The sequence below is a fragment of the Amyelois transitella genome, chromosome 27 (genome assembly GCF_032362555.1).
Source record: "Amyelois transitella isolate CPQ chromosome 27, ilAmyTran1.1, whole genome shotgun sequence".
Taxonomy (NCBI): domain Eukaryota; kingdom Metazoa; phylum Arthropoda; class Insecta; order Lepidoptera; family Pyralidae; genus Amyelois; species Amyelois transitella.
In genome coordinates this window covers 2,115,410-2,141,883 of record NC_083530.1, presented here as the reverse complement: position 1 = coordinate 2,141,883, position 26,474 = coordinate 2,115,410, and the positions used below count along the sequence as shown (strand labels likewise).

General features: G+C 34.8%; 2 protein-coding genes across 2 annotated transcripts; both read left to right on the top strand.

Moving 5' to 3' along the window:
• On the top strand, positions 1-12,847 carry LOC106142140 (uncharacterized). The gene is made up of 11 exons (XM_013343781.2): positions 1-137; positions 4,182-4,414; positions 5,615-6,941; positions 7,066-7,247; positions 7,582-7,797; positions 7,904-9,103; positions 9,338-9,640; positions 10,124-10,465; positions 11,146-11,333; positions 11,952-12,074; positions 12,574-12,847. Exons 1-11 carry the CDS (start codon positions 116-118, stop codon positions 12,845-12,847), a joined length of 4,410 nt encoding a protein of 1,469 aa, XP_013199235.2. The 5' UTR covers positions 1-115.
• A 2,752-nt stretch (positions 12,848-15,599) lies between these two features.
• Positions 15,600-26,474, top strand: LOC106142143 (cofilin/actin-depolymerizing factor homolog). The gene is made up of 4 exons (XM_013343786.2): positions 15,600-16,059; positions 24,421-24,611; positions 24,817-24,948; positions 25,764-26,474. The coding sequence occupies exons 1-4, from the start codon at positions 16,057-16,059 to the stop codon at positions 25,882-25,884; spliced, it is 447 nt and encodes a 148-aa protein (XP_013199240.1). The 5' UTR covers positions 15,600-16,056; the 3' UTR covers positions 25,885-26,474.

Genomic DNA, 26,474 nt, shown 5'->3' with positions numbered 1-26,474 from the left:
AAAAACACACAAGAGTGCTACAAGAGGAATGCACGTGAAATTTGCGTTTATTTATTATTTTTTAAGTGAGAAGAATTTATGCACTTTCCAGAAATTGTTACAATATTAGATTAAGATGTCAGCGAATCCCATAAACGGTAAGAATAATTCTTATTTAAGACAAAATATACGAACATAACCTCTAAAAAAACTTAAAAATATTTGTACATTCCAACAGTTTATTATTTCGTAAAATGTTTTACTTACACAATACTAATTATTGGTATACGTAAGAGAGTTTTATCGTACGGGAAATCTAATAATACGTTAAGTTTATATGCAAAAAAACTTATTACGGTATCTGAACACATTCATGCCTTTATCCTTTACGTAGAACGTGGCCTGTTTAATGTTAAAGCTGAATGATGGCAAAGCCAATCTCCTAAATGAAGAAACCCTAGATTTTTAAATATTTACACACTTAAAATCAAATTTATCCATTTACCTGTAATGAAATCTTCAGGCGCTTGTCTCAACCTTTCGTGATAAGCCATTGATACCTTATGGTTTCCAAGGTCAAATCGTGACAAAATAAATTTTATCAACATATTCTGGCCAAATTTTTTGCTAAAATGTTGTCATCATAGTAGGCACAGTTGTCAGTTTTACATACTTGAGGTTTTTAAAGAATTTAAGCACAAGCTAACTTAATTTGTCTTTGTATAATGGCTGTAGGATTACTCTGCAAACAATCATGAATATTAAAAAAAACCTAGATATACATTATATTTACCTTGATTGGCTCCAATAACTGCACACAGTTAGGCCCTTTCAATATTATTATTATTAAGCATATAAATTATTTGAATTGAAATCTCTTAACATTAAATTAAAATTAAGTCACATGCTTATAATCAAAACTACTATTGCTTTCAAAGTACAACTGTAGAAGAAGCAGCTCCCATATCAAGATGGCCATTTTCATTGAGCGAAAATCTATTGCTGTCCCGTTTCACATCATGATAAAAAGCAAAATAGTGATAATTTTTCCTGTAATAACAACAGTGTCGCCCGTGCCATGCTGTGAGGACAGGGGCACAAACTGGCCCTAAATTTTTTCTCAATCTACATAAAGAAGTTTAATAAAGAACATTTGTAGTGTCTTGATTTGTCATATTAATTTTAAGACATAAATCCTTATGTAATTTCTTTGCGTAGAACAGCTAAAAAGTATGTCATAGTCATTGTATGTTGCGATTAGATTGCGTTTGTTTGCAGAGTAACCTCAGCCCAGTACTACATAAAAATACACAAATTACGCTACATATTTAAAAAGATGTTGAGTGATTCAGACGAAGAAGAATTTCTGTTTCTCTATGCGTTGTCACGTAAAAGAGTAAGAGCTGTTAGCCCAAAAAATGTGAAAAAACTCAAAAGAAAGAGAAGAGTATGGAATTACAATCTAGAAAACCAAATGAATGGAGATGGTGAATATAACAGAATTTGTATGGAGTTATCAAAAAATGAAGACAAGTTTTATGATTATTTTCATATGTCACAAGACGCGTTTGAAGATTTACATGAAAAATTGGTGCCTAGGATAAGTAAATGTTCAACGAATTTTAGACAGCCCATTTCGATGAGGGAACGACTTGTTGTTTGTTTAAGGTAAGCTTAATTACATTACTTACATGCTTGTATACAATAGTCTTGAAAAAAAAAGAAGAAAGGCCTCATTCATGGTCCAATGATGAAATTTTGATTATAATAGTGACAGGTTTTATGCCCATTGTCTGAAAGAAGAATTCAAAGTTTATTAGCATTTCCGTTGATTGGCTTTTACAATCTGCATGAGAAGACTAACACTATATTTTTTTCTTGCTATCAGATCAGCATGATGAGAGATAAGAGCTTATATGTCAGAATTCTGATTGTTGTAAAGTTTTCTCTAAATCTAATCTAGATTGTATGAAGCTGTTTACTAAAGCAGTCAGTCATTGAAGGCTCATTGTAGAACCACAATCTTACATACTTATGTATATAAATTTATATTTTCCACATTTTTAACTATGTGTGCTGCCGTGTGGTTCCCAGCACCAATACAAAAAAGAATAGGACCACTCCAATCTCTTTCCCATGGATGTCGTAAAAGGTGACTAAGGGATAGGCTTATAAAATTGCGATCCTTTTTTTAGGCGATGGGCTAGCAACCTGTCACTTTTTGGATCTCAATTCCATCATTAAGCCATTCAGTCTTTTCGAGACTATTGGCTCTGTCTACCCCGTAAGGGATATAGACGTAACTATATGTATGTATGTTTTTAACTATATGAGATCAACAATTACATTTCCAGATTCTTAATAACCGGCGTTTCATACGCTACCCTAGCCTCGGCCTTCCAACTGGGACGCTCCACAGTTTCGAGCATCATCCGCCAGACCTGCGGAGAAATATACAACGTTCTCAAACCGGACAACATGCCCGAACCGACTGTTGAAACTTGGAAAGAGTCCGAGAGGGGTTTCCAAGACACATGGCATTTCCCTAACTGCGTTGGCTGCGTTGACGGGAAACATCTGACAGTGAAATGCCCTATTAAACATATAAGATATGATAATCGCAACAGTAGGATCGTACTGATGAGTATAATAGACCCTTGGTGCCGATTCACAGCGATAGACATAGGAGACTATGGGCTCCCGAACGAGAATGATTTGTTTGAACGAACAGAGTTACATGCAAGCTATATAAGTAACATATCTAAAGTCTTACCAAGTAAAAAATTCCCTGGGACAGATATATTAGTACCTCGTGTATTCATTGGAGACGGATGCTTTAAACTGCAAACTTGTATATTAAGGGCTTTCCCAGATTGTATAGCAAGGGTTGACGCGACTAAAAAACGATTTAACGATCGCCTCAGCCATCCCTACAGCGTGGTTAAGCAGTGTTTTGATTTGTTGGAGAAAAATTTTAAGATATTCAAACGACCATTGGATTGCGATTTACAAACGGCTTACGGTATAGTCAAAGCGGCGTGTTGTTTACACAACTATATTATCAACGAAGGAAACGTAGGAAAAGTGAATGAAGAAGACAATGAAGATTTAGAAGGATCTAGGTGTAATATAGAAGGTCACGGAAGTCAAATGGCTGTGAGGATAGCAGAGAGGAAAAACAAGAGGAAGTATAAAGCGTTTGTGAGACATAAACCTACAAATGGGCGGTGGCGAACTCAGGCTGGGATGATGAGAGAGAAATTTGTCGCTTATTTTAATACATTAAATTAAATTTGTGTTTAATACTTGTTAAAGAAATTTTATTCAATCACCGTATACCATAATGTGCCGTGTGGTTCCCGGCACCAATACAAAAAATAATAGGACCACTCCATCTCTTTCCCATGGATGTCGTAAAAGGCGACTAAGGGATAGGCTTACAAACTTGGGATTCTTTTTTAGGCGATGGGCTATCAACCTGTCACTATTTGAATCTCAATTCTATCATTAAGCCAAATAGCTGAACGTGGCCATTCGGTCTTTTCAAGACTGTTGGCACTGTCTACCCCGCAGGGGATATAGACGTGTCCATATGTATGTATGTATACCATAATAAGGTTCACATCGAGATGAGACGCGATGCGACGCTGTATATACATACATGTAATTACGTCTTTATCCATTACGGGGTAGACAAAGCCAACAGAGAGACTGAAAGTCCACGTTCAGCTGTATGACTGATTCATAGGATTTAGATTCAAATAGTGACAGGGTACTAGCCCATCGCCTTAAAGAAGAATCCCAAGTTTATTAGCCTTTTAACTTGATCGATTTTTACAATCTGCATGGGAAGGTCGTAAAAGGCGACAAAGGTAAAGGCTTGTATACTTGAAATTCTTCTATTTGAATCTCAACTCTATCATTAAGCCAAACAGCTTAACGTGGCATTTCAGTCTTTTCAAGACTGTTGGCTCTGTCTAACCCACATGGTAGACATGATTTTATGTATGTATGTAAAACTGCTATTTTACCTACTCGGAAAAAAATTGCAATCAAAATATATGATCAAGGTACAGTCAACGGCAGAGGAAATAGCTCCATGTTTATACAGAGTCAAGTTTATCTGCAGTTGAATGTACCTTAGTTATCGGCCTTTTAATTTTTCGCATTCCGCTTTTATGATCCCAATGAAATTGTTACAGAATTAAAAAGAAGATTGGTCGACGACACCACACCGCTTCCGAAAAGACTATGTCTGGCCAGAAATGTCATCAACACCCATCATTTTCCCACGGCGGCAAAAGAACGGCTTATAGGTGAATGGCTCCAAGGATTGACAGACGAAAATGAGCTCTCCGCTGAGGAGTTAAGGAATGTTATTGGGTGGTTGAATGTGGAGGATTTGACGCGTGACTTCAAAGGAAAATTAGTACAGGTATTTGTTTATTTGATCAAGATACGTTCGTCTAGGTCTTCCCATTCCGACCTTTCCCTCCACACTCTCCTTAGTCTATCTGCTTAGTCAAGCTTGATCAAATTAAGGACGTCCTGGTAAAGGGTCAGGTCAAAAGTACGCCGAAACCGCCGAGCTTGCATGAAGAGAGTTATGAATGTGGATGAAGCGAAGGAAGTATGCAGAGATCTTGGCAAGTGGTAAGAAGTAGTCTCTACCTACTTAAAGTAGAACGGTTAAGATGCCTGAAGAGTTATGCATAGGTTCAAATCCTATCCCGGCCATAAATGTATAAGTCGCAGAGAAATGAGGATTTCAGAGATTTCACGAAATCCCTAGGTATACCACGAAATCACGGAAGATGGTGAATATTCCTATTTTATACATCTTCTTACTAAAAAATTATTAGTGATATGATAAAATACTATTTTAATCTAGTGATATATCATTTAACTCATCTAAATCTAGTGAAATAAAGAATGAAAAAGGTTCGTGCTAAGTCCTTTTAAAAGTACTTACATAATTATTAACCTAACCTAACTTTTTTTTACGTGTGGAAAGACCTTCGGCTACGCGGCCGGGTACGGGAAGGTTAAAGTTAGGGTTATGTGGGGCTGAACCCACTAAAACCACACGGTGCCATCGCCTACCGCTTCGTTGCCAGGAGTATGAGCTGCCCTCGCTCATATTCGTAACGCGGCGGCCGCTTCCACGGCGGCTTCCTTCCGCTCCCACTTGTGTCCGTTTGGGTAGAGAGAGGGAGAGAGATACATTGGACGATTTTTACTCGGAGGTATCCGTTTTTCTGACATTTCACTAGATTTAATTTAGTGAAACGACATTTCACTGACTATTTTAGTAAGAAGGCGTCGAAAATAAGAATATTCAACATATGCCGTGATTTCGTGATATTCCTAGGGATTTCGCGAAATCTCTGGTTACTTCATTTTCCTGCGACATATACCAATGACACTTTTCTGAATTGCGTACATTAGTTTTGGTAACCTTTGTGTAAAACTCTACTTACCTACTTCAGGTCGGTTGGCTATCTTGTTCCTTAAAATCATTCATTTACTTCATCCTTTAGTCGCTTTCTACGACCCACAAGATGAGAAGTGTCATTTTTTTCTGTCCGGAAACCAACAAGCGATAATGTAAAATTTATTATTTCCAAAATTTCAGATAGTCTCGACATATGTACAAAGAAACTCAATTAATAAAGATGATGTTCAAAGTATAATTTCGTTCTTAGAAAACGTACAAGTCTCCTCACAGCTTAGCATACAAACAGACGATTATCTTAGCATTACTACGACTTTACTACAATATTTGAGAGTCGAAGAAAACTCAAACTTTGAGCAGAGCAATAAAATTCTTGATAATCTGATCAAATATTACAAAGATTCGAAGAAAAAATATGAATTTATTATAAAATTTCTCCAAGGGAATAATATAGAAACCGTTTTCGATTATTTAGATACAAAAAATCGTGATACTGTAACAGCTTTGTGTGAAAATGCATTATTCCCTATGAATAAGAGATCTTTTTTTATAACTCTTCTCAAAACATATATAAGGACAGATAATATTGATGATTTGATAGCAGAAAAAGGTGATAATATACAATCGGTATTAAATATCATGGATGCATTTTTTGGTTTTCCTAAAAGGCGAACCAATAATGATCCCAAATTCCTAAAAAATTTTACAGATATGTTTGTCAGTTGTTATAAAAAGGAGAATCAATTAATATTTGCATTTTACATAATGATATGCAATGGTTTACAAATGGAACAAAATTACTTAATACCAACGACAAGTATTAAGCCAATCAGTTTAGAAGATAATACCGAAAAAGTTAAAAGAACCTTGTTTTTGAATATGTTGGAGATTTTGTTGAAAAATGAAGTTGATATAGATATAAGACTAACTGATACTTTAGGTGAGAAGATTTCTAAAGTTGAAACGAAAAAGACATTTCTTTTATTTCTACAAGCAACCATGATGGGACAATTAAAATTGGAGGGAAAACTAGACAAAACTACCATACAGATTATACATACAGCATTGAAATTAGATCCTACATTGATTGAGAATAAAATCAAAGAAATTTTACCTCCAATAATGACCGCGAAGAAAAGTAATAGTGGAATAAAAGAAGCTTACGTAGAAATGATGAATTGTTTGCTTGATATTTTATTCAAATTAAGTCGAGGTATCCCGTTTTTAAATAATATTCTACCATTGCTCAATGAATATTTGGAAGCCAGCAACACTGAGCAGTTTGAATTAAAAATGAAAATTAAAGAACTGGCAGGCGATAGTAAAGATTACGAGAAAGTAAAAAATAAATTGATCGCATGGGACGATATTTTCCCCGTCGAATGTGTAGAAATCTATGGGAAATTGACATCGGAATTAATGTTTAGGCAAAACAAAGAATTGTTAGCGTTACTCCAAAAAGATTTTGAAGATGTTTGCTTAAAACAGCTTGACGAAGACATTTTAAGTGAGTATTTTTCCTTTATTTATTTTATTTACATTATTCTGACTCTTAAAAAAATAACTATCCTAGTTTCCAGTCCTTGCTTGTTTATCATAAATTTTAACTTACCGTAATAATTTAATTACAGAACCATCGACAATAGTCCTAACAGAACTATTGTCGGCCATCTTGTCGACTTTCTTTCGCTACAACAAAATGGCGGATCACACCGTCCCTTTGTACATAGCTGAAGATTTCTGGTCTTCGTTTCAATGTTTTGAAGACGTGTGCTTGAAGAAATTCGCTGAATGCGTCATTAAACATGGCTGTGTAAGTTTTTCTTATGATGTTAATAACGAGGCTCCGAGTGTAAAAAGATATACCCGTTAATTTCCGTTCCCGTAGAAAAAAAATATTAAAATAGAGACAGGTTGTGTGCCCATCGCTTAAAAAAATAATCCCAAGTTTATTATACTTTCCCTAAGTCGCCTTATACGACATCCCTGGACAAAAGATGAAGTGGTCTATATTCTAAAGTGCAGGGAATCACACGGCATTAGCTTACTGTATTACTATTACTCTTTGGAAATTTGCAAATCATTTTTCTACATTATATATTTATGTAAAAAATAAAGCAAATAAATAACAAGCATATTTATTTCAGGAACCATCATTACTTCAATCATTCCTACAACTGTGCCTCGATTTCTCTCAACTAAAACTCCTTAATATTACATATAGCAACACCAAGTTGGATTTGCCTGGTGTTGGCAACACCGATGTTTATGATTTGAGTGCATTTCTTCTTCCATTCTTGGACGGAGAACAATGGAAGAATATTTGTTCTTCAATAGAAAATAATCAAACAACTGCTATTTTGGTAATTATTTCTCGATTTATTATGTTCTAAATTAAACTTTTATGTTTGAATTATTTCAAATAATAATTCTTTCCTATTTCAAAACTGATTTCCGTTATGTTTTCAGGATAAACTCGTGTTAATTACAATCAAATTTAAAGAGATACTAAGTGAAACAGAAATCATGGATGAAAACATTGTGTCTGCTAAAAGTCGCCTCATAAAACAAACTGCCACTAATTCTCATTATTTTACCGGAGAAAATTACTTCACTAAAGTGCTTTTAAATAATTTAGATAAAAACCTACTCAAGCAAATGTCGAAATGTATAATAAAGCTTTATTTGAGCAGTTCAGACCAAAATATATTGAAAAATGAAGCAATAATGTCAAATAGAGACTTACTAAATGCACTTGTGATTGAAACGTGTAGAAATATAACCAAATGCTTGGATAATACGGAATTATTGGCAAAATCTTTGAATAAAACTGATTCAGATTTGGGTGAATTCGCTAAAGAACACAATATGAAAAAATACTTTGAGAAAATATCTAAAATTGATGATGATTCTGCAATAGCGAATTGTGTTGAGATACTAAAAGAGTTACAAATCTACTATTTAGAAGAAAAGTATCAGTTGGTGGCAATTTTCGTGTTGCTAGCATTGAAAAAGTGTTGTCATAAGAAAATGAGGCGGAATATTGATGTTGTACTACACAACATTTTTGAATTGAGCACCCAATCGCCAGATTTGTACAAAATATTTCCTATACAATTTATATTTTCTTTTCAAGATGAAACGTTACTCAATTTATTGACGTTAAAGAATAAAACGTCGAATAGCATGCTTATAATTAAAAGCATATTAGAATCGACAGTGAAAAGAGTTCGCTCTGAAAGCAGTTTGGTTATTAATGTCGTCGAAATATTATTAAAAAATCTGGATGAAAATAAATCCACTAATATTGAATATTTTAGCGATACGGCTTTCCAAATTAGTTGCATAATATTACCATTAATTGCAAAGCAAAAGAAAGCCTTAACATCTAGCGCTTTCCGGTCTATTTTAGCGGATTTGCAAGAAAAATTGCATAAATCAATGTTAGACGCGTTCAAAAGCATAAATTTCAAGGATAATAGTCTTTTGAATACTACCGTTGGCAACACTGAAGAGAGCATGGTAGTTTCTGAGAATGAGATGGCAATACTGAACGCTATGGCGGCATATTCGCTCACTCTATCAAAGTATTGTGAAACGACTGATGTTGAAGAAATCAAGAATTTAGATTGCTTATGGTCGGGATTGGAGTTCTTTGTACAAAACGCTGTGAGTATTAATATAGTATATTTGTATCTCTTTATAACTTACATTAGAGTCTCATTGTAATACAGTTTTACTTTTAATCAGAAATTGTCGATAATTGTGCTTTAAGAAAGTCTTCATGACGCATAATGTCTCATTCGCAGAATATTTTATATACTATATTTTGGAAAATATCGCCACAGAGTCTAAATTACTGAATATAATAAGTATTTTTCTTTTTTTCTAAAATTTTTACAGATTCACACGCTAGTCAACCCAGAAACAAAATCTCAGAACTTAGAAACATCAATACAATTACTAAACATAACACTTAGATACCTAAAGAAATTAGAATCCCACTATATCTTCGAGACCAAAGACAAGATCCTTCTACAAATATGGCAGAGCGTGAAGACTAGATTGTTTATGATATTCGAGAGCGGGAGTAAAGTATTTTTGGAAGATATAGGCGTCACTATAAAGTTTTTGTGCGAACATACAGATGTGGATTGTTTTGTTAATAATTATGTTTCGGATTTAACAGCTCTGTCGGTTTTGGAGGTAAGTCTTAATAGGCCATCACTGTCGTCGTTTGAAATTTTCTTAGATATTCGTACAGTCAAATCTTTATTTTTCTGCTTGCAAATAAACTGGTTTCATTGTTGTTAAATAATGCAATATATAAAACCCAGAAAGCTAAATTTTTCACAATAAACTAGCGACCCGCCCCGGCTTCGCACGGGTGCAAAATTCGGAAGAAAATATACATGAAAACCTTCCTCTTGAATCACTCTACCTGTTACAAAAAACCGCATCAAAATCCGTTGCGTAATTTTAAAGATTTAAGCATACAGACAAACAGACTAAAATAGTGACTTTGTTTTATACTATGTAGTGATGCAGAGTGATTTTTTTCTTATTAATTTATTTTATAAATGAAATAGGTACCTAACCTATTGACCATAGTTCTATGCGTTAAGTTGTGAAATTGAATGTTATTTATAATTCAATATCGATATCGCTACTGTTTTGTATATTTTACAGAAACCGCTTATAAAGAGAAAGGAAGATATACAAAAAATTCCAAATTCACTTAAAGTCTCCCAATTTTTATGGACAAATTGTCTCAAAGCGAACATAACTGGCCCCAAATGTATTTCCATGACGAAATCAATTTACCAAACGTGTAAAAGTGCAAGAAATTACATATGGCAACACTACGGGAACTACCAATATGGCGTCGTGATTAGGAGGAAGAAAAAGAAGATGGCGGCGGAATTGAGAGATGTAGAAGATATTAATGTGGTGAAATTAGATGATTATACTTGTGAATTGATTAGAATGTATTTGAGTATACTTACGGAAACCATTATGGCAGCTAAGAAGGTATGTAAATTAATCTTTACTCAACTACAAAAGACAGGTTTTGATTTTATGTATTTACATTATTATAATTAAGCCAAACAGCTAACGTGGCTTTTCAGTCTTTTCAAGACTATTAGCTCTGTCTACTCCGCAAGAGGCATCTAAGATGTTTATCTATATAAGTATTTATTATAAAATATAGTACCGTTGAGTTAGTATCTCTTAACACAAGTGTCGAACTTACTTCGAGGCTAACTCAATCTGTGTAATTTGTTCCGTATATATTTATTTATTGGAGCACTTAAATTTAATCCTAGATGAAACCCTGTCTTAAAAATCCCACGTATATTTTTTTTTACTTTTAAAAAATTTAGATGAAACTTACAACTTTTAGTAAGAGGTAATAATTTCTAATGAAATATAAATACGGTATCATTCGTCCGCAAACCCGTCATGCACAAAACAAAATAAATGGTGGGTTCTCAGATTGATCTATAGCATGTTTATATGTATGTTTGTCCGCGATTATCCCGTGTTTCGCTTTACCGATTGTGATTCGGTATTCACGGATGATGAGGATTACACTTAGAAGATGGTTTTGTTAATTTAACCGGCTTCGATAAAGAATGATATATATTGGAGGCGGTTTTTTTTTATATACAAAAAGTTATTATTATAAAAGAGTATTCTATATTTTTCAGATCACCCTTGACTACAAATTCTTAGACGCGATATTCGAGCTCCAGCAACAGATACACGTAATTTTAGGCTTTAACACTACGAACGTAAGGTGCGAAGTCTCCTGGCAATCCTTCTTCGCATTGTTACAAGGCAGTATAGGCATTTTGAACAGCCTTATTGTTGCTAGAGAAGAGCTTTTAGAAGACAGGTAAGTCTTAGCAATTAACCATTAACGTTTATTAGTTTTTTAAACGTTTTTTTTTGTTTTTAGCCCTTCACTATGATATAATACATACATACATACATAAAATCACGCCTCTTTCCCGGAGGGGTAGGCAGAGACTACCTCTTTCCACTTGCCACGATCCCTGCATACTGTAATATAATGGACACGTTTTTTATTATTATTACTAGCTGTCCCGGCAAACCTTGTTTTGCTATATAAATAATTTTTAAGTAAATACAAGTTAAAATTTTTTTTTATTAAGGGTGGACAACTCTTAACACTATGGGGTATGAAAAATAGATGTTGGCCGATTCTCAGACATATCATCACGTCTATATCCCTTGCGGGGTAGACAGAGCCAGCAGTCTTGAAAAGACTGACAGGCCACGTTCAGCTTTTTGGCTCGATGATAGAATTGAGATTCAAATAGTGACAGGTAGCTGGCCCATCGTCTAAAAGAAGAATCCCAAGTTTGTTAGCCTATCCCTTAGTCGCCTTTTACGACATCCGTGGGAACGAGATGGAGTGGTCCTATTCTTTTTTTAAATTGGTGCCGGGAACCACACAGCACTCAAATAAATATCTTTTTCATGATTTCAGATGGCCATGTTACATGCACTGTTATAGAGTGTTAGTCGTTTGTTTATGCGAGAGATCCATAGACACGCAACCGGGAAGAGACATAGAGGAAAAGTTGGCAGAGACCGCTCATAATATTGAGAAGTAAGTATTTAAGAAAGAAAAGCAGGTATTGTAAATTACTTAACTTACAGTTTATACACTGTACATGTAATCACGTCGGAATTTTTTCAAATTTTTTTTTTTTAGAAAATGTTATAATCATACATACACAAAGTCACGTCTTTATCCCTTGCTGGGTAGACAGAGCCAACTGTCTTGAAAGACTGATAGGCCACGTTCAGCTGTCTGGCATAATGATATTTACAGTTTATGTACACGAAAATATAATGAGGGAAAAGATATATAGGAAGGTTAATTGTCAAGACTGTTCACTCTGTCTACCCCGCAAGGGATAAAAACGTAACTATCTATTAGTATGTATGTTAGTAACATTTACTCAAAAACTTTGAAACAAACAATTTCAATACCATAATTTACATTAAAAAAAAATAACATACTGTGCCGACCCCACGTAGAAAGTATGAAAATGTAACGTCGAAGAAGAAGAACTTAACTAATGATAATATATGTCTTTTTTCAGATTAACCCAATCGATGTCGAAGCGTAAAACTCACATATCGCGCATAGCCGCTTACACTGTAGCCGAATTGTGTGCCACTATAGAACGAACAGCGCCATCTAGGGTGTTAAGGCAGCACATTGAAAACTCAATTTCATTGTTGATACAGGCGTCGGATACCACTTACTGCGTAGCTTTCTTGAGACGCGCATTGGCTGGATGTCCCGGTCAAATTACGTTGACGAATTTATATACTATGTACAAACGGTATCATAAATATACTGGTAATGCGTAGATTTAAATTAGAATTGCCTTTTAAGTGGAAAGATGTAGTGGCTGCCTACCCCTTCGGGAAATAGGCGTGATTTTATGTTATGTTTTGTTTATGTTTATACGTGTATATAGGTACTGTTTCCGTGATTTTCGTTAGTTACAATATTGGTACCTAGTATTCAAGTGCCTACTGATACTTCAGTACTCTTATAAGTTGTACAGTTTATATTTTTATGTAAAGCTATTTTATAATAAAAATTATATTTCAACTTTCTTTTTTATTCCACATTTGATAATGGCTTTAGACGACTGGATAATAGCTAAAATATATCAATATGGGTATAAGTCCCGTTTAGCTCTAAATAAATAAATATATATGGGACAAATTACACTGATTGAGTTAGCCTCGAAGTAAGTTCGAAACTTGTGTTACGAGATACTAACTCAACGATACTATATTTTATAATAAATACTTATATAGATAAACATCCAAGACCCAGGACAATCAGAAAAAGTTCTTTTCTCATCATGCCTTGACCGGGATTCGAACCCGGGACCTCCGGTGTCACAGACAAGCGTACTACCGCTGAGCCACAGAGGCCGTCTAAAAGCTCTCCCTGTGGAAAGTCTGTGGCCCGACTTTAGCCACAATAAAGCAGTGAGAAGGTTAGGTTATTACATAAAGCGAGTGCCATCTACAATTTCTTACTACGTTATGGCCCTTGGACACGCGTAGTTATACACAAAATGTGGGTTAACAATTTCGAAAAGACTTAAACATTTGCCATTAATGAACTGAGATTCAAATAGTGGCACGTTGCTAGCCCATCGTCTAAAATAATTATTTCCCTTGATTAACTTTTACATTTTGCACGAAAAGAAATACACTGTCTCTTCTTCGCTACCAGGCCAGCATAAATCTTGCAACAAATGTGCATCTATTCCGTTAGTCGCCTTTTACGACATCATTGGGAAAGAGTATCAGTGGCCCTAATCTAAAGTGCGGGAAACCACACGACTCGATTTCAAAGCAAGAGTGAATATGCAATATTTGAGCTTGCGTGCCCCACCTTAGGCCTCATCTTACTACACAACACAAATCTATACTAATATTATAAAGCTGAAAAGTTTGTTTGAACGCGCTAATCTCAGGAACTACTGGTTCGAATTGAACATTATTTTTATGTTGAATAGACCATTTATCGAGGAAGGCTTTAGGGTATATAACATAATCACTTTTAGGAGCGAAGAAATAATGGAGAATGTGAAAAAAGACGGGGAAAATTATTCCTCCTTGAGGGCTTCAATGATGCCCAAAATAACTATTCCACGAGGACGAAGTCGCAGGCACAGCTCTTATATAACAGTCTTATATAAAAATAATTTGCATCATAGTTACACACTCGTTGCATTAATGTGTAAGAATTCCCAGTAATTTCCAGAAACTGCGTTTGTCGCAATTATTGTCCCAAATTGACGTGAAATCTACGCAATTTCTGCGTACCTATAATGACACCTGATGATGTCATACCTAACGTTGAGTTTGCTACCATATATGTACATGTCACATTGTGAGAATAACAATCTGATAATTTACATTTTTCATTTCTTTATCTTATCACCTTTTCAATTCAAGTTTTATTTGTATAAAAAAAAAAAAAAAAAATTCAAGTTAATCTTACTAATATTATAAATGCGAAAGTTTGTGGGTATGTCTGGATGTCAGTATTAATGTTTGTAACTCTTTCACGCAAAAACTACTGAACCGATTATGAAACTAATACTAATCCGATTTTAATTGAAATTTCAATATTTATATCAACATGTGATGGGTTTGTAAGGATAATGATCAACTTAGGCAAAAACTTAAAAATCTGCAGCTTCTGTCAAATTGGGGACGTCCTGCTAAAAGGTCAGGATAAAAGTACCCGAAACCGGCGAATTTGCATGAAGCGACTTATGAATGCGAAAGTACCTACTTCTTTCGCATTCATAAGTCGCTTCATGCAAATTATGCAATATACCTTAATGTAATAAAGGGATATGTAATGCAGGGATCGTAGGAAGTAGAAAGATGTAGGTAGGTAGTCTCTACTTGCCTACCCCTAAGAAAGAGACGTGATTTTGTGTATTATGTAGGTACCTACCTATCTAGCAAATTATAGCAAGGTTTTTAGAAACATTCTCGATTCCAGACCTGAGTTAAAAGAATTCCTATTGCAAAAACACAAATTTCATTAATGTAGGTTTTGACAAAAAAAATTGTCTTACAAATTCAAGAAAATATCTTAACAAATCAAACCTTATACATTATTCAGGAAGAGTTAAGTGGAGTGTTTAAAGCTATGCTGTCGATATTGTGTATTTCTATTTATAAACACTATTAAAAAATACATTTATCACCCAGAGTCAGTGAGGGCAGTCAGAGTCTACATCTTTCTACTTGGTAAGTAAGTCGTTTAAAATCAATCTGAACTCAGAAATATGTTCATTTTTGAATAAGGGGTTCTCTGTGCAAATACTTTAATTCAATGAAACACTAGGTAAATTTAGTTTTTATGTTGATTAAATATTTAATTAACTTTATTCCTTGCAAATACGATAAAAGCGCGGCAAATTTCAAAAGAAAACATGGCGATTTTGATAAGTTTCCGCCAGTCCCTATATGGCAATTTATTGAATACTGTCACGCGATTGGCCAACGTAATATCGTCATTAGTGAGTCACTTTTCAGTAGTGTTCGGTAAAAACTAGCATTATCTCGAAGGTTGAAAAAAGCGATTGTTCTGTTTTATCTCAAAATACTGGGAAAATAGTACTTTAAATATACACAGTACGCGTATCAAAACTTTAGTTTTACTAAGTAGTTCAACGAAACAACTTGATGTTTTTATAAAGTTGTCATATTTGATTGAGTTGTCAGAATAACATTCAAAACAAATATGTGTCATTAATATAAAGACGATAGATTTGACTCAAGAAAATATTAGTGTGTAAATACCTATAATCTACGAACATATTTTTTTTTGTAGTTGATAAAATTATTACGCAATCAATAAGACAAAAGTAAATAAGACAGTGTTTTGACTCGCAGTAAGACTTTTGACACATGCGCTCATTGGTCGCTGCAATTACGTGTAGCCAACATTCCAAGCAGTATCGTTCCGGTCGCCGCTGTCGTGTGTCGGTGAAGTTTCAGTGGTGGAAATTTTACGTGTGTAACATCAAAAAATGGTAAGTGAAAAAATAAATTGGAAGTGATAAAAGTTCGTGCTGTGTTTTTACGTTAATTAAGTGGTGAATTTATCTCTGGATTGCCGCAATAACAACGTATTTAGTCCAATTGTAACCGGTGCCGCCATATTCCGTACAACCATTCTATCGAGTTTGCACGCCTCTCTGTTAAAAATTGTCACCGTTCAGTGATTTTATGCCACGTGTTGTGTTTTTAATGTTATCTAACCCGTGTGGTATATCTCCATCGTCGCGTGGAGTGTTTGTTGCTAAAAGGAAGGGTGTGTATAACGGTGTTAAATTTCACTGTTCGGAAGGTTATTCTTGCACCGCCTTTTTTGACGAGCTTTGCCTTCAAGGGGGCCGTTTTCGCCGAAAAAGCGGTGTTTACCCGTTACCTTTCAGTGTTTGGTTATCATCTGCCGCCGTTGTAAGCGGGGGGCATCGAACTTGAGTGGCATTGCATCGCCGCGCAATCGCAGATCTGTTTGACCATATATGGTATAGCGGTCTGTCTGTCGCACTGTCACACATATTTCGTGTCTATTTCGGGGTGAATAGAACCGGTGCCGCTATTTGGGCGCGCCCGGGCGGTTATCCGACATGGTCTAACGGCTGTTGCCCCGAAAATCCAAAGTCAAGGTCGTAACTTCTAATAGGATACCTAGCCAACTAGTACAATATATCTCCTGACATCAACCGAAAATAGGCCCTATTTGCAAGACACGAATGAGCAATATCCTTTGAATTATTCTTATCATAAACTTGCAGGGGCAGATTTCCTTATTTGCTCATATTATTGAGTGAGCAAGCTATTCACCTTTGATGAATCATTCTGTATTGATGAATCACCTTGTAAATTGTATTCTGTCAATTACTAAAGGTGTGTACAATGAGATTAATATGTGTAAAACTATGAGCAATATTGCTGGACAGAATATTGCAATGAAGATTTATATGACAGAATAGATTGAAGATCTAATTATAACATGTAAATCAGTAGTTATGAAAGACACATATTTTAGTGTTCTCATAACTAAGAATTGTCTAAATAAAAGTCACTATCTTCAATAAGTCTCGTTTCAAACTTGTACTACAACAAGTTTGGATCAAAAAAAAATGCTTATAAACTTGTAAGAAATTAATGCAATACCCTCTGAATCTCAAAATTTCATTAATCCGTTGTGACATTCATGTTTTGCAACTATTTGCTCTGGCTTTCCATTAAGTGATAAGATGTGTGTAAAAATTTTGACTTTTATTTTCTCAACAATATGATGTCCCAACTAAGGTGAATAATTGATTAATTCCCTTTATTGCACATAAGTACTACATGCATAAATACTAATACTCCTGTGTCACATTTGGGTAGGCAGAGACTATGGATTATCACATGATATGATTACAGACCTCTCACGCTTCCTCCACACTCATTACTCTTCACAACACAAGTACTACAACACATAAATCTACGACTTAAGTAGTTTGATATCAACCTAGCTGCTAAATGTAAAAATATCTATTTCCAAATGTAGCCACCAAGTAAATTACATATAACCTACTTACATCATGGTTACTTACAGTATGTGATTCTGTTACAAGGAAACAATAATTTATTCAATCATTATCCAATATAACCATGTCATTTTAAATCCAAGTTTTTGAATGGTTGGCGTGATTATTATAACATGACACAATTTATTAAACTAAAAATGAAGTCCTGCCACTCAAATTTACATTTTTCAGCTACATATTTCCAGTCAACATACTCATTGAATAATATCTTAACAAAAAAGAAATTTTGCAGTAGTTTTTAAGTGTATATAATTTGAAAGTATTTTTTTTTTCTTTTTTTAATTGTTGTTTCAAGAGTTTTTATTGGTTATTAACTGTTTGATTATACATACATACATATAATCACGTCTTTATCCCTTGCGGGGTAGACAGAGCCAACAGTCTTGAAAAGACTGATAGGCCATGTTCAAATGGAATTGAGATTCAAACAGTGACAGGTTGCTAGCCCATCGCCTAAAAGAAGAATCCTAAGTTTATTAGCCTATCCCTTAGTCGCCTTTTACGACATCCATGGGAATGAGATGGAATGGTCCTATTCTTTTTTTTATTGGTGCCTGGAACCACACGGCACATTAACTGTTTGAAGAGGAAGATTATGTAAAGATACTATTGAAATATAAGTTCCTGAGATAGTTTTTGTTGATTAAAATAATTCTTTAATAAAAACAAATTTAAAACAAAAAAATATATATTTTTTATTTATTGAAACATCAAAGAAATTTCTTAATGTAGGCACACATTTTTTTTTATTCATATCACGACTCATTGTGATTCCTAAAAAAACATAAATATCAATTATTATTCATACACATGAGATTTCTACATTACTTGTAGAAAACTATAAAACTGAGAGACAGAGCTAAGAGTCACAAAATACTGAAGGCCATTCCATAAAATTTTCTGGACAAAAATGAACGTGAAAGTGCATTTATTAAAGTGTTAATTTTTAGATTAAAGTAATAATCATTTTGATTTTTTTTTTCTAATTTGTTCAAATATTAGTAATTTTAAGTTATCACATGGTAACTGGAATATAGTTTTTTTTTTTTCTAAATGATTGATGTTAATTAGATATAATGTTAGTGCTATTCTCATGTGAAGTGAATTTTGTAATTCTTAATGAGAATAAAGATCTTAAACCTTAAATGAGTGCAACAAGAATCATGCAAATATGGAAATATCTAGTAGAGATAACAGTTTCAGAAATTAACTTAACTCAAGCTGGATCACATTTGTTGCACTAAGCTAAAGTACTATAGCTTAGTTCATCCATTCGACCTATGAAGTCAGTCAGCAAAAGGCGTCACGTCACACACACGCCTTTTAACGTCGAAGGTTAAAAATAAAGCCAATTCGTAATGACTAGTAGATCTGACAAATGAGACGCAGTTCAGTCATGTCTAAACTGTCTCTTAAACCTATTCACAATAGATGACTCAGTCACACCTGATCAGCCGTTGACGCGAGGTCATTCAACCTTGCCCTCGCCAAACTAAGATGCAATGCGGGCCTAAGCCTTTTATTGATCTGTTAGTTTGGCATTTAAGCATGGTTTAGGATAATTTCGGAACGTAACGTCGCTAGCATAGATATTGAAATAAAGACAATAGAAATGCAATGTTGTTTTAGAGTCACAAATTCAATAATGCGCTTGGATTTCCGATTGTATTTCAAAAGATACTTAATATTTATCATACAAGTTCACTGTCTGTAACTCACGGTCCAGTAGTTTTGTAGGAAATGAGCTGTGACAGACAGACACGAATAATCGGGAAATGGTTTTAGGTGTACAGGTTATGTTTAGATTTGTTAGGTTTTATTATATTATTGGCATGTTGTCGTATTTTTTAACACAAACAGTGATAAAAAGCCTTCCTCAGGAAACCTTCTTTCCTACAACAGGAACAAAATCCGTCCACAACTTTCCGGGATTAGCTCATACATACATACATACAGACAGAGAAAATAGGGGGACCTTATAATATGTATTGAAAGTGATCAGAGCTTTACATATTCTGGTAAGATTTGAACAGCTTGCACTGAAAATTATTGAAGTTCGTATCGTTAACGATGAAAATTGTAAGTTCTGAACAAGCCTGAATGAGCTCACTAACGCTATGAAATGACGCCAAAACCACCTACGCGACTCCGAATATATTGTTGTACAACGGGCACAAGGTGAATTTTGTTTTGATCTACGAGTAGAGATTATATTTATGAAATATCACTACTTATATGAATGATTATATTTGTAAATTATCATATAATGTATACCTAATGAAAAGTCATCTACTTACTGTACATGAGATGTTTCTATTTCCCTATTGTTTAAACAGATTGCTGCAATTTGCTAGAAACTTTATTTTGGAGATCAAAAAAAAAATCAAAAAAAAGATGTGAAGTGGCAGTCTCCTTTTGGGGAGGAGAGTAAACTTAGGGTAAGACAGTCTTTTTAGTCTGTTGATGATATTCTTCATCGCTGTGACCCAAAATCGTTTCTGGTGGTAGAGTTTTTATGTGATTCATGATATGACTAATACGAGTATCAGATGAAGGTTGTGGCTAAGCTCAGAATTCTGGTATATTAGAAATACTGCATTGCTATGCTACTGTATAGCAAAGTTACTTAACTGATTAATCAGTTTCTTATTCTAATTGATAGCGTTACTAAAAAGTGTCCAATGATTACAAATTTCGATTTTCTTCAAATGCCACATGAGAATTTTAAGTATGGAAATGCATAAGTTTAAAAAGTCAAGAACTCAAAAAAAGAGTTAAACTACCTATTTAACAGAGCAGAATTTAATTGAAATTATCTCAGAATTATTAAACACGTTATTTTTCGCTTTCTTGTTTACCCGTTTTAATTATCATAACGATTGCTTAGCCTCGGTGACCGGTTTAACCGTTTAAAAATATGCTTGCCTAAAAAGCTATTACCGATGATATCGTCATTTCAATGGCTCGTCAGAACCTGATAAATTTTCTTCACAACAAAGTTTCTGGCGTTATGAATAGTATTTTCATAGGATTTTGATTCAAGGTTGCTATAAAATCATGAATATCTTCGTGTCACGGCTATGAAGTGGGGATCGTAAATTTCCCTCGTGAATTATGTTACGTTTTTGGCAGACCTAACTAAAGATAATGCTGTGGAATTGTTGTAATTATGTGTAATTTCAACTCATTTATCTGTTTTAATCCTTCATCTAATCATAAAAAGTAAATCCTAAAATCGACCTAAATTCATACGAAGCTGAAATTTAGGCATGTTTGTTCCTAAGGAATATGGCCAAGCAGTCAGAATTTCCTGAAATTCTACTCGAGAACGGATAAATCAAGAATAAACTTTACAAAAGCAAAACATTATAAATTTTGTTACAAAAACCATAATACGGAAGCAACTACTGTAGAAGCGACAATTATGACGCATCATTCTGCTTGAAATACAAGAAGATCACGTCATACGCCGGACGCGACAAGAATAAGGTTCGGAAGTCGTTTGTCTTCCTTTAAACATTCATTATTACTACGTCACAGATCAAAGAAATGTACCAATGTATTGAAATTTTGTTAAGTGAAATAACTATATTTGTACATAGGTATTACCAATAAATTAAAGCAATAAAAACATCGGCAATGGATGGTTAAAATGGGTCAAAAAACCCCGACCATATATTTTATATGTAACTTAATAGAAAAGGTGCAGAATTAAATGAAGTAATTCATAGTCATACGACTTTTTAACGACACATCTCAACTAGAAAAACACGATTCCCACCCAGAACTATACGACATTAATCATTAAGATCCCATGCCGAGTTTTAATTCTGACGATATAATGGAGCAAACTGTTATCTATGATGCGACACATCAGTTGACTATTGCCGATAACTTAATCAGATAAATTGTACCGGTTTGGTACGCTTTTGCAAATTGCTTTTTCACAAAATATACAGCTACAAATATTATGCCCTGGATCTTTACTATTCAAAGCCGAATGGAGTTTCTTATCAAGCTAATAAATTAAAAACTTGTTAGAAAGTACCGGTCTCCCACAAGATGGACAGACTTCAAGTCATCCACGAGATTTACGGAGTGTACACGTAGTACCATGAATAAGGAGAAATGGAGAGATATCGCAGAAGCTGCAACCATCCTCACAGATTCTATGACCACGACTACTCTGTCAGGAGTGTACGAGAAATAGATTAAGGAAAGTACGAATAAAAATAAAAAAAATAATCAAAAATTAAGTTGATTGACTGATTTTTCAGACAGGAATTTGTCTAGGAATCTCTGAAATCGCTGTAATTTTTTGCTCTACTACCTAACCTCTCGAAAGTATATCATCAAAATATACCATGAGACTTTTACATCATTTACGTGATGAGTAATACACCGTATTCCTCCACATATTAATAAAGACCATCGTACAATCCATAATCTTCTCCAACCGAGAAGTGAGGATGGAACCAGCACTTATCTCATGGCGATGATGACCAAAATATAAAAATTAGATAACTGTTAATCGAAAGTAGATATAACTTTTTCAAAAGTAAATGTCAAAGAAGATATCAGTGAAAGTATCGGCTATACCGTCCCCGAAGTATCTCCCGCGTGGTAACATAAAAATAGACAAGACATTGGCCGTCGAGCTAAGAATAGGCGGCGGGCACACGTGCGCACTGAATTACTGAGCTTCAGATCGCTTCATTCAATAGGATTCATAGACTTTGCGACAATATCTTTATAATTTTACTAAGAACCATGTTAGATGAGAACTTAAGAACTGAAGCCTGAGATCCTTACAACTGAAGACGTTAAGGTGAACTGAGAGCCTTAGTAATTAATTATTAAGGAAATAAATTACCTACTAACATACATAAATGATCTTTCGTAATTAAGTTAGTCATCAATTAACAGTGTATAATTACCGCTGCACGGCACCTGATTAAACAATCCATTGACAGATGAAACACCAAGTTATAAAATAATACGATTATGTTTGCAAGTTTGCGTTTGTTATTAGATTGGTAGTTTGATTAACATTATGTAACGATGTAGCTATTGCTTAATTTAGTTATTATGGAATTCAAATAATTATCAGAATTCATATCCAAAGATCTGATATATTTTTGCCGTGACAGACCGCACAAGAAAGATAATAAAATAAATGTAGGAAAGCGGACCCCAGACCCCGAAGCAGTACGGTGGAGGACACTATTAGGAATGCGCAAAGATGAGAGAGTTCCTATATCCCTGCTGAACTCATTGAAACAAAATAGGATTTTTTCGTTTGTCGTTTGAGATAAAATAACGGTTCGTTACATGCGCGTTTAAAACTTTTATTAATTATAAACCGAATGAAATGTTGGGAGGTTTTTCTAAGGAAGGTTTATATCTATAAATGCAACCCGTGCAAAGCCTGGACTGGTTGCTAGTGATAAGTGAACTATCAGAGGATCCATGTCGTGACCGCATTTAACAGATAGGATACTTGCTGAGTCATTGGCATTTCAAAATGTTGTGTTATGTGACTGATTGAAATGGCAGCTATGTCTCACAGTTTGAAAAGAACTCTCAATGAACTCGATAAATAAATGACATTTCGCTTTTTACTATCACTCGAAGAAATTTGAAATAATCCTAAAATTTAAAAGTATGTTTTAAATTGCATTGGATTTTTTCTGGAGCAGATTTTTATTACGTTTATTACCAACCTAAACTCAATGTGGTTCCGTACTAGACATTGAAAAGAAACCTGATAAAATATCATTATTTTAATAACTGTAATAATCTTTTGGATTGTATGTATTCCTCGTCTCTTTCTCTCTGAACAGACCTTCATATTCAAATCGGTCGGAGGACTCTTATCCAAGTACCCTCGTGATTATGGAATCCTGTCGTTGTTACCAAAAGTGCACCTTTTTCTAGAAAATAACGCTTATCAAATGTATGTTACTTACAATGTACCTACATACTTATCTTAAATTTTGTAACTGACAAATGCGCTGAAATGCTAACAAATGTGTTAGAAATCCCTCAAATAGGTCGTACGCAATTACGTTTGCCAAAATGTTTATTACATACTTGTTTTAGTGGCGTCATTTCTTACTGAATGCATACAGCTGGTGTCGTTTTTCATGTCATTAGACATGTGGATTGTAGTTCTTGTTATCTAATCTTTTGGAGGAATTCACAAGATTTCAACTGGTATATTTTATTAACAAGAGCTATATGAACCGAAATATATCTTATATTGTTCTTGCAGGGCGTCAATGGTCTCACCACTCTCTCAGTGTATTTCAGATTGTACTCTCAATTTTGATATTTCTTTCCACTTTTCTGGTCTTCGGTGTCTTGAACTTGAAGTTAATTGGCTCGTATATTATCATTTGTGACTTCTTACCAGTATTTCTTATGTCTCTGCCCTTTCTCCCTGGGCCTGGTTATGGCGGCGTGGCCAGGCATTTGTTCCTCAAATAACGTGCAGGATTCCGCTAGACTTGACTGAGGCAATTCTTCTGTATTTGTTCTTTATGTCACGGACATGAAGGCTGCTATGAATGCGGGAGTTCCTCACGCGGTGTTATCGACGAAATTCCGGAATTCTCCCACATTACCACACCCTTAGAACACATACCTACATGCCATTTTAATGCGTTAATATGTCAGTCGGCAACCACTTTACACATTTAGGTTACGCAATTTTACAACATGTTTATAAGGCAGAAAAGATTGTAAAACAGAATACACTAACAAAACTAATACACGTCTTTCCAGGCGTCTGGCGTAACAGTATCGGACGCTTGCAAAACCACGTACGAGGAGATAAAGAAAGACAAGAAGCACCGCTACGTAGTGTTCTACATCAGGGATGAGAAACAGATTGACGTGGAGACCGTCGGCGAGCGTAACGCTGAGTACGACGCGTTCCTCGAGGACCTGCAGAAGGGTGGCACTGGCGAGTGCAGGTTTGTGGAAAAATGAGTTTAAAGACGCTTGAAATAAAGATGAAATTTCAAGGTCTGTTTCTTCACTACTTTATCTCACTTCTTACGTCGAGTGTACAATTTTAATTTCCATCGAGCCGTCTATAAACTCTATCTAAAAAGCAAAACAATAATTTGCCTATAACCTGCGAACAAAACTTTATAACTATGTCTTTTTTTTTTTTAGATATGGCCTCTTTGATTTTGAATACACGCACCAGTGTCAAGGCACATCAGAGGCGAGCAAGAAACAGAAGTTGTTCCTAATGTCATGGTGCCCCGACACCGCTAAAGTCAAGAAGAAGATGTTGTACTCTAGGTGAGCATTATAGCATGTAACTTCTTTTCAGGAGCTACGTAAGCGTGTCTTGATATGATTGTGGATGATACTAAAGAAGTTTGCAAGATCTTTCCACGACTCAAACTTCGTTCTTTGAAACACGCTGGACCTTTATTTTTTATCAATTAATCCTTGGTGGTTTACCACCATTTATTATTTTGGTATACCGCATTTTCGTAAACGATACCTACGATAAAGGTTAATGTGGGGTGGGTGCCTGTGTGGGAAAATGAAATGGTACATATTTAAGACATCTGTCAATAGTTTTGATGGAAAATTATACATCAACTCTACCCCACCTTTTTCCCCGATTGTGATCAAAAGTTCCAGCAAATCGACTTCAAAGTACTGTTATCATAACGTGAACGCTTATCAATAATTTGCGATATCTAAAAATTACTTTTAGATACAAATATACAAAGAGATATTTCGTGACGGATGTTTTGTAGATAAATATGTTGTTATGATGTCATTGTTTATTTTTGCCAATGGTATGGGTGTAATTTGTGGTAAAATATTTTAAGGAACAACCATGATTCAATATAGGTTAAGTTCCCCAACAAGAGTTGCTTAGATCAGACAGACAGATGTCGCTTCGTGTAAATTCTTGACTTACCCAAAACGGAATCATGATCTTAGACTTTTCTCGCCTTATCGTCAACTTTAGTAATGTATTAGCTCGAAGCGGGTGAAACCAAACGCAGAAAATTTATGATGTCAGAAAGAACTTTTCTATTCAATGACAAGAGATGATCCTGCCAAAGTGTACTCATAAAGTAATCAATTATTTCCAGCTCCTTTGACGCGCTGAAGAAATCTCTCGTCGGGGTACAAAAGTACATTCAGGCGACCGACTTGTCGGAGGCTTCGCAGGAGGCAGTTGAAGAGAAACTGCGCGCCACGGATCGTCAATAAATCAGCATTTAACCTAGCTACAGACGACGCGCGCACAACACTAGCAAACACGGCGATATTCAAAACTCGAATTGCAAACTGGCTGCAAATCCATCACAAGCTAGAAAAAAAATACTGTCAAATTATGGCGCGAATTTGGACATATGAATCGTAGCGCCAAATGTATTAAGCAGTTGGTGTTTTGCGTCGCGCAGTCATAACGGGTTCATTTTATATCGTTTCAATCCTTTTTGCAGTCGAAATAGATCGATAGACGGCCGAATCTTGTACAGTTGACTGTATTCCAGCCGCCGGCGACACTAATTAAGGATCTTATGTAATAATTTAAATTATACTAATTATATATATTTTTTTCCTATAAACTAAAGAGTAAGTTAAGCTCAAACTAAATTTAATACAGCGACGTTTCGTTTGAATACTGGACGGCTTTTGTACTATTTAGATGTAATATAAAGAACTGTTTTATACCGATGCATTCTTCGTTTGAGATTCAACTTGCTACGTAAGCTTTCTACCCGGCCCGATTCAATGCGGGCATTGGATAGGTATTTTGTAACCAATTTATCCAGAAATACACTCGATATAAGTAA